The 13,983-nt window shown below is 41.8% G+C and overlaps 1 protein-coding gene across 1 annotated transcript in view; it reads left to right on the forward strand.

Annotated features, from left to right (window-relative positions):
• The window catches only part of SNTB1 (syntrophin beta 1), a 184,154-nt gene that overhangs the window by 66,942 nt on the left and 103,229 nt on the right, over positions 1 to 13,983 (forward strand). The window contains exon 3 of the mRNA XM_017847512.1: positions 1,627 to 1,834. Within this exon, the coding sequence (XP_017703001.1) occupies positions 1,627 to 1,834 (208 nt within the window). The remainder of the gene's footprint in view (positions 1 to 1,626; positions 1,835 to 13,983) is intronic.

Genomic DNA, 13,983 nt, shown 5'->3' on the forward strand with positions numbered 1-13,983 from the left:
GCACGTTATGCACATGTACCCTAGAACTTAAAGTATAATAAAAAAATAAATAAATAAATAAATAAATAAATAAATGGATAATTCTATTCAGCTTTGAATTTCCAAATCCCTGTATCTTTCTAATGTAAACATGAATGAATAAATGATATTTATTGCATATCATACATGAATGAATATTGGGTTTTTTTTTCTCTGTGCAATTAAAAAGTATCTGTCTAAAATTTACAGATACGGAGAACAGGTTAGTTGTTGCCTAGGGATTTGGTATGTGGTGGGGTGGGGACACATGACTAAAAAGGGGTAGTTGCGGGGGAGATTAAAGATCTCTGCTTTGTGGTGATGGAGTAGTTCTGCATTGTAATTGCAGTGGGGTTTACACAAATCTACACATGAAAAAATGGCATAGAAGTATACCTTCACATCGTACCCATGTCAGTTTCCTAGTTTTGATAATGTACTATAGGAGGTAAAATATAACCACTGGGGGAAAGTGGTAAAGGGCATCCCAGACTTCTTTGTTCTATTTGTGCAACTCCATGCTAATCTATAATTACTTCAAAATGAAAAGTTAATGACATAAAGTATCTGTTGAGAATTTCCTTCTTTTACCACAATTACAGTATACAGATCTCTCACTCTGTTTCTCCAGTAATCCAATTAGAGTTCTGGCATAAGCTTTGGTGTTGGACTTTTATTTTTATTTTAGTTTATTTTATTTGAGACTGAGTCTCACTCTGTAGCCCAGGCTGGAGTACAATGGCTGGATCTCAGCTCACTGCAACCTCTGCCTCCCAGGTTCAAGCAATTCTCCCACCTCAGCCTCCTGAGTAGCTGGGATTACAGGCACCCGCCATAATGCCTGGCTAATTTTGTATTTTGTGGAGACAGGGTTTCACCATGTTGGCTAGGCTGGTCTTGAACTCCTGACCTCAGGTGATCTGCCCACCTCAGCCTCCCAAAGTGCTGGGATTACAGGTGTAAGCCAGCGTGCTGGGCCTGGACTTTAAATATATAATATTTTAAGTGCTCTCTCCCCGTTGTTACCCCTTCCTAAGCCAATTCACGCCTTCACACCACGGGTCTGAGGATTAAGTGGAAGCTAAATGTGCTACAGACAAAATTCCTAAAAGATGCAATGTTTGGTCATCTTTGATTCTAAAATATTCTCAATTGATTAACACTGAGCAGCAGGATTAAGCATGTGGCTAGATATATTTCAATCTATTTCCTGCCAGCACCAGCAAGGATGTGAGTATATTATTAAAATCATCTGTGAATTAAGAAGTAAGGCAAATTAGTATCAGCTCACAGTTTGGAAGTCTCGATATGATACTACTAATCAGCAAATCAGCTGAATAACAAGAAAATCAGATAACCTTAATTTAGGTGATTTGGCGGTTGCACAGCTGTGTTCCCAGTATGTAGACCAGTACTTGGGCACCCAGCAAATATGCGTGGATGAATTAATGAATGAATGAATGGATGGCGGGACCATTAAGGCATCCCCTGAGAAACTGACAAAGTCTAAAAATAGGAGTAAAGAATTAATTCACCTTTGTGGCCCAGGTCTTGATGAAGCAGGACCTGCCAGGAAGCTTTCTAACCCTTCTCTCTGTGCTCCTCTAGGCAGCTTGAAATCCACTCTCCAGATGCTAAGCACACAGTGATCCTAAGGAGCAAGGACTCAGCCACCGCCCAGGCATGGTTCAGTGCCATCCATTCCAACGTTAATGACCTGCTGACCCAAGTGATTGCTGAGGTCAGAGAGCAGCTGGGGAAAACAGGCATTGCTGGGAGCCGAGAGATTAGGCATCTTGGCTGGCTTGCAGAAAAGGTAAGAAAAATACCTTCCTCTATAATAGTCATCCTTCCCGAGATTCCCGCAGCTCTCATAACCACTGAAGTTATCTCATTCCATAGGCTGATTCTCTCATTCACAGTCTGTGCGGATTTCTTATCCCTCTCCAGCAGGCTACAGGCCTTTACATTATATAGGGGTTTTGTCTTAATCAACTTTGATTACCCGCATTTAGTCAAACATGTGGCAGATTGCACGGGGTCCAGGTTGTTGGATGATGGATGAATGAGTGAGTTGAGGAATAGTTTGATTTTAACATCTATGTATGAAGGGAAGGGAAAATAACTCAACCTCAGAACAGAGCTGTTGCTTTGGGAGGCAAGGAAGGCCAAATTATTGCTTCAAAAGGGTTTGTGTGGGTTTTGATGAGCCTGTTTGTTAATAACACAGACACTTTTGAGATGATTCAATTATACATTTACAAGTAACAGCAAGGATTACTTGAGCAATTACTATAAGCTGGCTCTTTTCTTATGTTACCTTATATTTTATTTGTGCTCTTAAGCCAGCCCCTCTTTAATGTTATCATTAAAGAGCACTTACTTTTGTGAGGCACAGTGCGAGGCAGGAGTCGGGGAGGGAGTGAAAACATAAAAAGACTTGGCCTCTGTCTCAGAGAGGACAGCTGCTGTGGAAGAGACTTTGGGTCATATTAACACGGTCCCTGATTTCTTTTCCCAAGTTATGTGATATGTTAAAGATAGTAAAACTCACTTTGTGGCCATCTCTTGGGAGTTACTCTTTCTCTCTATTTCAAAGGATTGAGTCTTTGCCATTGTCCTTACACATGATTGCTGTCCCTTGAAGTTCACCTTGAGTGCTCAGGAACGCTGGACTTTGGGGATGATCTGACCTCCCAGTGACTCACCTTCTAATAGACAGTGAATGGGAATAGTGAATGTCACAATAACACCTTTCCTGCCAAAGAACTCTGTCATCTGAGAAGGCCCAGTCAAATGGCACCTGGAATAATACTTGAACACACCATTTGGCTGTTTTCCATCATTGTGCTTTGTTTGCAGCAGATCATGCATTTTGGGTCTTAGCCTAAAAATTTAACACCAAATGGGTTGTTTGATTTCATATTGTCCTATCTCTCAGAGATTTCAAAGAACCAAAGGGACAATGCAGGTGATAGGAGCATCCAAATTCATAATAAACACAAACCACCCATAGCCTTTCATGAGCTTATGTGTTAGGGTTCCTGAAGAAAACAAGACCATAAGTCTGGATGGCTGATATAATTTTGAAAGTCACATCTCTATCACTCTCCACTTTCTACTGTCTTCAAATGCATGTGTTTTTATTAGGAAAGGGCCTGATAGGGATCTTTCCATTACAAGTGGCAGAAAACTCAACTCAATTTAGCTTGAGCAAAATGGGCATGCCAGGGTTCTGATAACTGCAATGTCCAAAGATAAGCTTCAGGCATGGTGGGACCCAGGGACTTAAATAATGTATTAGGTCCAAGTCTCCATCTCTTTCTCTCCCTGTCCTTTCATTAGTTTATTACCAGGCTTCCTCTCTAGTTGGCCTGATGGTTCCAGGCTTATGTTTTCTTTGCTCCTGGTTGTCTCAGTGAAGAAAGACCTCTTTGCCTCAATTGTTCCAACACAAGTCCTAAGATTATAAGTCTAATTGGGTTGACTCGGATAATTTGTTCAGTCTTAGTGCTGAAATCAGCCTCACTTAAGTCATTTGCAGTAAAGTTGAGGAGGGGTGGTTCTCTAATGGAAAAAATCAGGTGCTGTGCAAGAAAAAGAATCAATGGATACCAGGGAAGCAAAAGCAACCAACATTTACTGTAGAACAAGAGAAGGAGCTGATTGTGATTAAAAATGCTCTCACTTGGTTAAGGTTCTGGGTGGACTTGGAGATATAGCACATATTTCAGGATCCTGGCAGGAGATGGATGGGAAGGTTGAAAGGGATAATTGGAAAGGATTTAATGCAGGAATAATTTATAAGGTATAGCCAAGGTTTGGGAAACCAATAAGAAATAGAGAAGAACTCCAGGGCCAACAGTAGTAAGAGGCCACTACGATCCCTTGACCAGAAAGGGCAAGGAGAAGTAGCAGTTACCTGAGACTAGGGAGGCTTCTAGCTGTAGAAAAGTGCCACCTACTACCAGCTGTGGTATTTGGAAGAGAAATGCAGCCCCTGCCAACCCCTGCCCACTGACCCCCTGCTGGTGTCTTCAAGGGCTGAAGCTGGCTGGAAGCCAGAAGCAAGAAGCCCCATGGATGCACTCTTAAGGTGAGTCTCCCAGGGTACAGAGAAGGATGGGAAAGGTAGAGACTGGATCTGAAGGGGCAGAGGGAGGCTGGCCAACACATACAACCTTGCATCTTCCAAGTTGATGGTCTTAATTCTTGGAGGTACTTTTCTCTCATCTCTTTAAATACAAGTTATGTTTAAAATAATTACCATTATTCATGAAATTAAAAAATCTTCCAAAGGTTACTCTTTCTCACCTATAATTTGTCTCATGCCTTTTGCTTATCCCAAATTATTAGCAGACATATTATTAGACATTCTCATGGAAGAGTAATAAATGTGCATATAAAGCTCTTCCTGTTTTTAGCATATGATTGTTCTTATGATGTAATTTCAGATCATCATTCCAGAGGTCTCCTTAAGGGTATTATGCAGAGTATCTGTAAGAGCAATAATGATCATGGATAATTATGAGAAGCAAGAATGTCTTTTATTGCCTTCATTTTCACGCTTCTCAGAAGATTACCATAGATCAAGTTTAAGGGAACAAATCCAAACTAGTTTTTTTGAATAAATATTTAATACTGAATCCTGGTGTGCAGATATATGAATGGTTTCCAGCAAAATGTTGCAATGAATGGCAAATCCTTAATACGATGCCTTTCTTATATTATCACAAATATCATGAATTTGCTTGGTATTTGTAAAGGCATAAAATGTGGTCCTATATCTATCTAGCTGTAATTTATCTTAAATTGACATTCTTTGTCTTTTCCTATATTGTTATATTTTGATTTTGTAAATTTATCACAGTCACTCTGTGACAAGGTTGTACAGGTTATATTTAATTTAGTTTCAAGTTTTAGAAGTGGCATTTATGTGAATTCAAAAAATGTGAAACAACTTCCTTTTTAAAATTCCGTTTAGTGCAAATCCTAAAATCTCCTCAACACTATACAGGAGGAAAATTTAGTATTAACATTCTTTTTCTTCATGAGATAGTCAGGAGACTTGAAGAATGGCTTCTGAGAAATGACAGGGATTTGAGTGAATGGAGACATTTCCCTGCACTCCAAGAGAAGAGAAAGAAGGAAGGCCTGTGTTAGTATGGCTTGTTGGGGGACTGGGGGGAAGACCAGAGACTGATCTAAAGTGAGGCGAGAGTTCATCCTGGAGAAAAGTGATAAGAGGACCTGACACCTTGACTAGAACTTGATTATGGAAGATTTTTTTTGTTTAATAGACAGCGTCTCACTATGATGCCCAGGCTGGAAATCCTGGACTCAAGCAATCCTTCTGCCTCAGCCTCCCAAGTAACTGGGACTACAGGTGTGTGCCACTGCACCTGGCTACCAATTACGGAAAATCTGCTTTCCCCTGTGAGCACCGTCACCTGTAGATGGGTCATGTACATCAGTGTAAAGCCCTTCCCATGTCCATATTAGCCTCAAATCTTTCTTTTTGTTTTTTCTTTGAGATGGAGTCTCGCTCTGTCTCCCAGGCTGGAGTGCAGTGGCATGATGTTGGCTCACTGCAATCTCTGCCTCCGAGTTCAAACGATTCTCCTACCTCAGCCTCCTGAGTAGCTGCAATTTGGCACATGCCACCACACCCAGCTAATTTTTGTAGTTTTAGTAGAGATGGGGTTTCGCTCTGTTGGCCAGGCTGGTCTCAAACTCCTGACCTCAGGTGATCTGGCCACCTGGGCTTCCCAGAGTCCTGGGATTACAGGCGTGAGCCAACGCGCCCAGCCAGCCTCAAATCTTTTAACTCTTTGCAAACCCCCATGTGGCCCAAGATGAGCCATAAATACCAACTCCTGTGAATTGTAAAATGTGTCATGCCCCAAACACATTTTTCCCAATCTTTGTTTCTTAGTTCATCTAATCTTTTTACAGTTTCGTTACATTTCAGATAAGAGAAAAACAAGCTAAGTTCTGACTCTCTTGCTACTTAGAAAAACAATAATAAACAGGGACACAGCAGAATTGTTGAGTTATATTTTGTGCTCAGTTCATCAGGCGTTCCCTTTGCTTTCCCTTGTTATCTCGGTTTGCAAACTATTTCTTGTCAGATTAAATATGCAAAAACACAACACAGCAAAACAAAAGCCCAGATGGGAGCTCTGAGATGCAAGTTCAGGTATCAGCTTTATTCATTTCCATTTCGTATTCTTTCAAATGGGAGCGTTTATATAGTTGTGCCTCCCCATGGTGTTACTGGAGAAAAGGAAGTTGGTAATTCATACTTATTATGGGCGATATGCTTCAAATAATCCAAATCCAATGAGGTAAACTTGTAGTATTTGAGTAACTTTTCTAAGATCTCTCCTCTAGTATGCGGTAGATTTAGAATTTGAGCTTCTCTAACTCCAAAGTCCAGCACTTTCCACTAAGCTGACCTTATAAAGGGGCCCAGGAAACATCTGTCCTTATGAGTAATGCCTCCAACGATCCCATCTAGAGCAGTATCACAGACCAAAAGCACAGTTTCAGAGCTAAAAGACATACCAAGATAATTCAAATCCTTTAAAATTATGAAAATAAGGGTAATTTCCATCCTGGCTAACACAGTGAAATCCCGTCTCTACTAAAAATACAAAAATTAGCCAGGCGTTGTGGCGGGCGCCTGTAGTCCCAGCTACTCTGGAGGCTGAGGCAGGAGAATGGTGTGAACCCGGGAGGCAAAGCTTGCAGTGAGCAGAGATCGCGCCACTGCACTCCAGTCTGAGCGGCGGAGCCAGACTTCATCAGGAAGTCAGGAGAGAAGGAGGGGAGGAGGGAAGGAGGGGAGGAGGGAAGGAGGGGAGGGAGGAAGGAAGGAGGGAGGAGAGGAAGGGAGGAAAGGAGGAAGGGCCCCCAGGTGGGCAGCAGGGTCAAAGGGAGGAAGGGAGGAAGGAAGGAAGGAAGGAAGGGAGGGAGGGAGGGAGGGAGGGAGGGAGGAAGGGAAATTTGTATACCTAGGCCAGGCGACACTTACCAAGATCTTCTCATCTCTCCTATCCATATACATCCTATATCTTCAACTGCTTCCGTTCTTCTCATGACTCTAAAAGAAGAAAAACAAGGAGTGGAGATTCTCTCCTTTCTGTCCTTCTCTTCCATTCTTGACTATGTCAATCAACCAAGTCTCTCTGGTTAGGTTCCTTCTTTTATCTTCCACATAGTAATCCTCCTCCCTTCTCTTCCTTCCTAATTTTGTCCTATGAAAGTTCAAAGAACAGGTCCTACAGAGACTGAAATCATATTTCATAGGGCAGATTAGGGGAAGGCAATTTGTATATACACATACACACACACATATCTATGAATGTCAGTTATCATTATTTAATTAGACATGCCAGTCTCTCAACAAAACGGTTCAAATTTCTGCTACCAAGGCATATTAACTGTGAGTGATTTCATAAAGTACAGACCTCATTGCTAAGTCTTCAGTTCACAAATCCCACCATGTAAGTAGCAGATGTACATCCTGACTGGTGAACAATCACATCGCTTCTTTCAAAGTCTACAAGTGATTGGCCATGGCACCTCTGTTAATCAGTTCACACTCAGACAGCAAAGGAGATAACTCCCTTTCCTCCCTGTCTCCCAGTGACAAATCCATATGACACTTCACAAGAATGGATCCTAGAAAGAGGGAGTTGTCCCACAAAGATGACAGTGCAGCAAAGGTACAAAAAGTGATAATGCTGAAAATGAAATTTGCACCAAACATAACTGGAATGATAGCAGAAATAGCTGCCCTTGGGAATGTTCACACTGATACTGTTCCAGATAGCCGCCAGAAGAACTTAGGGAAGGTAAAAGTATAACCTGTTAGTGAAGACTGTAGCTGTGATGAAGGATGAAGATGCCCCAGAGGAGGTGACACTTGTGAAAACTTCACATTAAAGGAACTCCCAGAGATAGTTCACATCATTGAAAGTGCAAAGGATAAAATGTTGCTAGCTGATCCAATCTTAGAAAGGATGACGACAAATTGTCGAAGCATTAAAAAAAAAAAAGGCTCGTTCTATATTGTAAGTTAGATGAGAAAACAAAAGGTCTGTTCAAACTGCACTTTAATTCTCAATCCTTCTAATGTTTTAAATTAGAGATTACTAAATAAAATTTACTCTTTTTTCTCATCTCCCTATGCGTATATAACTGACAGTAAGACACTTTTTAACATTTTGATAAAAAATTTTAAAGGTCATGTAATGATCCTAATTTTTCCAACTGATTAAGATTGCTTAGTGTGGTTTCAGCTTTCATAATTATTACCCAGTACTGTGCAAAGGCAGAACTGAGCGATTTCTCAATCTCTCTACCTCCCTGTATCTATCTATTCATCCCTATCTAATTACCTATTTATCTATGTGAATATATTGGTCTCTCTCTCTCTCTCTATATATATATATATGTATATACTATAGTCTATATTCTTACATAATTTGTTAGATCACCATTAATTTTAAGTTCCAACAATAGTAATTTACTCTTCCCCCCCAATTCCAGGTAACTAGAACCAACCAAGTGATTTCATTCTCTAGCTACATTGCCCACCTACATTAGAAGAATCTCAGTGTGAATGTAAAATAGCCCTGGCCCTAGGAAAACAGGCTGCTGTAATCAAGATCTTGACAGTGTAATTAACAGAGTGATATTTTTGGAGCCCCTAAGTATATCAGCCCCACCATCTGCCTAAAAAAAAATTACCTAAGTCAGAATTTCTCACTGCTTCTTCCAGGGAGAAAATACAGTCTCTGACCTGAGGGAACTCCCGTCTGATAAGAGATAGAAATAGAACTACTGCCCGGGCTACCCTGGCTTGCATCATCCCTAAATCAAGACTACTGGTTATGGTAGAAAACACAGTCTGTTAACGCAATTAAGTGCTAATAGGCCTGTTGTGTTGCTTTAAAAGGGAGTCATCAAGTTCCTGAGTGAATCACCTCTGAGATGGAGCAAGACTAAGAAAAAATCGGGCAGCAGCTTGGGAATCTTCCCATTAGTCTTTTGCTACAAGTGTTTAAACTAAATGTGCCAGTATGAATTTCATTCAGATTGCCTCCATCATCTATTCTCTCAAATGAAACATCAGAGATTTTAAATTCGGATGAGTAAGTGGGTGGCAGCGGCAGTATGAAATATGCCCACTTTTCTGCATGCCTTCACAGTCATGTGCATTTAGTAAATGGAATTTAGTAAAGTGAATTATTCTCACCAAAGTGGAAACATCAGATCTGCCCATGTAAGAGCAGGGGTGCGTGTACATTTTATTTCTTATAGGCTGATTCATACAACTTCATATGGGCCTGCTTCAGTCTCTTTGGAGAGAACCATGGAACTTGAGATAGAAAGCCCCCTGTCCCTGGTCACATGGTGCTATGGTTTGAACTTGTCCCCCAGTGTTCATGTGTTGGAAACTTAGTCCTTAATGCAACAGAGTTGGGATCTTTAAGAGGTGATGAGGTCTTGAGAGCTCTGCCTTCATGAATGTATTAATGTCATTATCACAGGAATGGATTAGTTATTTCAGGAGTGGGTTCCTGAGAAAAAGGATGACTTCAGACCATTTCCTGTTAGTCCACACGCAGACAACAGGGCTGCCTCAGGTACTGAAGGCCCCACATCTGTCCCAATGTGCCTAGGATTTGAGACGTGGAGTCAAAGGAGATCATTCTCCATCATTAAGTCTTAATGTTGTTTTCCCTTTTGTGTTTTGGACTTAACTGGGACCAGGTACCCCTTTCTTCTTGCCTATTTCTCCCTTTTGGAACAGGAATGTCTATCCTATGCCTGTCTTATCATTGTATTTCAGAAGTAGATAACTCGTTTTCATTTCACAGACTCACAGCTGGAGGGAATTTGCCTCCAGATGAATTGTAGTTTGAGTCTCACTCATCTGATGTAGATGAGACTCTGAACTTTGGACTTTTAAGTTGGTGCTGGACCAAGTTAAGACTCTGGGGCTACTGAGATGGAATGAATACATTTTGCATGTGAGGAGGACATGAATTTTTGGGGGAAGGTGTGGAATGCTATGGTTTGAATATGTCCCCAAAGTTCATGTGTTGGAAACTTAGTCCCCAATGCAACAGAGTTGCATTCATGGGACCTTTAAGAGATGATTAGGTCATTGGGGTTCTGTCTTTATGAATGGACTAATGCCATTATCATGGGCATGAGTTAGCTATTGCAGGACTCGGTTCCTGATAAAAAGGATGCTTGACCCCCTTCCAGTCTGTCTCATGTGCACACTCTCTTGCCCTTGCTTCTTCTGCCATGGGATGATACAGCAAGAAGGTCCTCACCAGGTGCAGGCCCCTCATCCTTGGACTTCTCAGTCTCCAGAACTATAAGACATAAATGTCTTCCCTTTATAAATTACCCAGTTGGCCGGGTGCAGTGGCTCACGCCTGTAATCCCAACATTGTGGGAGGCCGAGGTGGGTGGATCACTGGAGGACAGGAGTTTGAGACCAGCCTGGCTAACATGGTGAACCCCATCTCTACAAAAAATACAAAAAGTAGCCGGGTGCGGTGGTGCACGCCTGTAGTCCCACCAAGACTACAAGAGGCTGAGGCAGGAGAATCACTTGAACCTGAAAGGTGGAGGTTGCAGTGAGCCAAGATTGTGCCACTGCACTCCAGCCTGGGTGACAGAGCAAGACTCTGTCTCAAAAAAAAAAAAAAAAAAAAGAAAAAAAAAAAAAAAAAAAAAAAGTCAAGCAAAGAAACAAACAAAAAATTACCCAGTCTACAGTACTCTTGTTATAGCAACACAAAACAGACTAATGCATGTGCCTTGCAGACTCTACTGAACCTACTTTTATTGGGCATTACGGATTGCCCTTTCTTTATGAAATAGATGTGTTCCAGAAGAGCTGCCTGACTTTGGTCAAAACATAATGATTTTCTATTAATTTCTATTATTTGAGTTTTCTGGTCACCTCCTCTCTGCCCCACTGGTAAGGAAGATATTTCCCACCCGAAACAGGATGAGATGGCTGAACACACACTACTTAGCACTGGACAGATGAGATTAGCAGTAGTTTATTAGTCACATATACTCACAGCCTGGGAGGAGGACACTGCACACCACGCAGGGCCACATTGGGGTTGCACTAGGGAGCAGAGTGACACAGCAGAAGCACTGGGAAGCATATTTTGCAGTAATAGGAGGATGAGGTGTGCCCTGGTTCCCAGGGGAGGATGCGATTGGTTTCTTTGAATAATTTCGCAGGCTGCTAGGGAAATAAAACCCACTAGGTTGAGGACTAGGTGCAGTGTAGCTGGTCCAGCTGATACGAGAACTAGCTGTTTGGCGGGCATATCAGGGGAGCCAGGTTAACTCACCAGTAGGCTTTTGGAGTCATGTGAGGTTCAAAGATGTCAAGGCAACACATGAAGTTTTAAGCCTTACAATGATCATGAGGCCTACATTGGTCAATGTCTCCAAATTCTTTAGAAGCAGAGTCTGAGACGGAGATTCTTGGGGAGTGATTAATGAGTGAGGCTCTTAGGAGAAACCTGTAAGGAAGTGAGTGAAGCAGGCTAGGCTGCAGAGGAAGGTAAACAAAAATGTAGTATTAGCTGAAATCTAGTTTCAGCCTGATCCCCCTGGAGCTCAAGAGTAGGAATAGCAGGACAGAGCTCTCCCACTTTAAGCCAAGGGAACCAGGACTGTCTACACCCATATAAGGCAGCCATTGGCTGCAGGCTCCCATAGAGGTAGAGAGAGACCATTCCCATCAGCCAAGGCAATTCTGTAGAGAAGCAAAAGGTTAAGCTGTGACCAGTCAACATGTGCATCAGGTAAGGCTAGGGTGCACTGGCCTAACAAAGGGAATTTTGGCAGGCAACCAACAACAATATCTACTATAATCACTGGTGTATTCCCATGAGGGAAGGAATTCCATCAGGGATTCCTTAGGTATATGGGACCTTTAGGTGGGACAGATTTAAATATAATGGCTACTACTGTGACATGTTGAAGGTTATAGCCACCACCTAGAAACTGACTTTTATTTACAGCTGTATTCACATTCTAATAACTCACATTGGCATTTACTTGCTCCCTTGTCCCTCACATCATAGAATAATAATTTTTTTTAATGCTTTGAAATTCTCAAACGTCATTTTCAGAGTTTCTTTGCATCCTTACACGTTTGGTTTGGGCTTTTTATTACTTCTAATAGAACTGGGATGCTATGCAATGCAAATGAACACATTACATTTTTCATCCTGAAACTCTCTCAAGTTGGTATTTTCAGGTTTGTAAGTTGAATTCATTTTCTGGTTTAGCAAGTCAGTCAATTTGAAGTTTTTAAAATATTGATTTTATTTATAATTAGGGATAGAAATATAGGTGAAGCTGTAAATCTAGAATCTGATTTAAGAACATACATATCTACATATGGGCTGGATCAAGGTGAAAACAGAGATCTTTATGGAGCTGGAGAGGCCAAGCAGGACTCTTAGAATTACATTAGTCACTTTATCACAATGATTCAGAGAGAGAGGCCCTAAAATATTTCTTCACGTGTTTTGGCCCTGCAGCTTGTAACCCTGCCGAGAAAAGAGGCTGCTTCTTATTTAGTTCTACAGCTCCAGTGCCTAGACAGTGTCTGGGAAGTAGTAAGTGGTCAACTTAATGTTTGTCGAATGCATGAGTCAGTGGACTGGTGATATTAGCCAGAAAATGATTCCCTGTTGCCAGTAGACACTGCAACACATTTTCTCTGAGAATGAGGTACAATTCACATTATGTGTTCAAAGTGGCTTTGCTGGGGATGGGGTAGGAGGGAGGGAAACCCAGGCACCTGGTATGAGTCAAAAAGTGGAAGAGATCTCTGGAAAAATGAGAAAGAATTAAAGAGTGAAACCTTGGGGAGCATGAAAGGAGGAAGAAGATGGAATGATAGTTGGTTTCTGGTCACGGTGACCCATTCACCAAGCTCTCTCTTGCCCTAAGTAGAATTGACACATTTCTTCTGTTCTGAAAAGCTTCTGAAATATAACTCATAATGCCTATTATTACACTTGTTTGTTGAACTATTTTGTTGGTGCAAAAGTAGTTGTGGTTTTTGCCATTGCTTTAATTATGCAATTACTTTTGCACCAAACTAATATTTTATTTTGGCTCACAAAACATGTGGCTGTACAGTTCATTGCACTCTCTGACCTCCCTTCCCTACCTCTCCACCTTCCCATTTCTCACTCCTTGTTCTTTTATTCTCCGCTCTGCATACAAACAGACTAAATCTTCCACGAACTAATCTTGGCATCCTTTCAGTTGCAGATTTCCTAGACACTTGACTGTATCTTCTTTTCCCTAGTTAGCTGTCCACTTATAGGGTCATTTTCCTGCTCAGTAGCACCTCCACTAGTGGGCATGAAAGAGGGAAAAATGGCCGAGCATGGTGGCTCACGCCTGCAATCCCAGAATTTTGGGAAGCCAAGGTGGATCACCTGAGGTCAGGAGTTTGAGACCACCCTGGCCAACACTGAAACCTCGTCTCTACTAAAAATACAAAAATTAGACGGGTGTGGTGTCGAGAGCCTGTAATCCCAGCTACTCGGGAGGCTGGGGCAGGAGAATCATTTGAACCCAGGAGATGGAGGTTGCAGTGGGCAGAGATTGCACCATGGCACTCCAGCCTGGGGGAGGGAGAGGGAGAGAAAGAAAGAAAGAAAAAAGAAAGGAAGGGAAAGGAAGAGAGAAAGAGGGAAAGAGAGAAAGAAAGAGAAAGAGAGAGGAAAGGAAAGGAAAAGAAGAAAAGAAAAAAGAAAGAAGGGAGGAAGAGAGAGAGGGAGTGAGGAAGAGAAAGAGGGAGTGAGGAAGAGAGGGAGGGAGGGAGGGAAGGAAGAAAGGAAGGAAGGAAGGAAGGAAGGAAGGAAGGAAGGAAGGAAGGAAGGAAGG

Source organism: Rhinopithecus bieti, unplaced genomic scaffold (genome assembly GCF_001698545.2).
Source record: "Rhinopithecus bieti isolate Rb0 unplaced genomic scaffold, ASM169854v2 scaffold_28066, whole genome shotgun sequence".
In the NCBI taxonomy this organism is placed as follows: domain Eukaryota; kingdom Metazoa; phylum Chordata; class Mammalia; order Primates; family Cercopithecidae; genus Rhinopithecus; species Rhinopithecus bieti.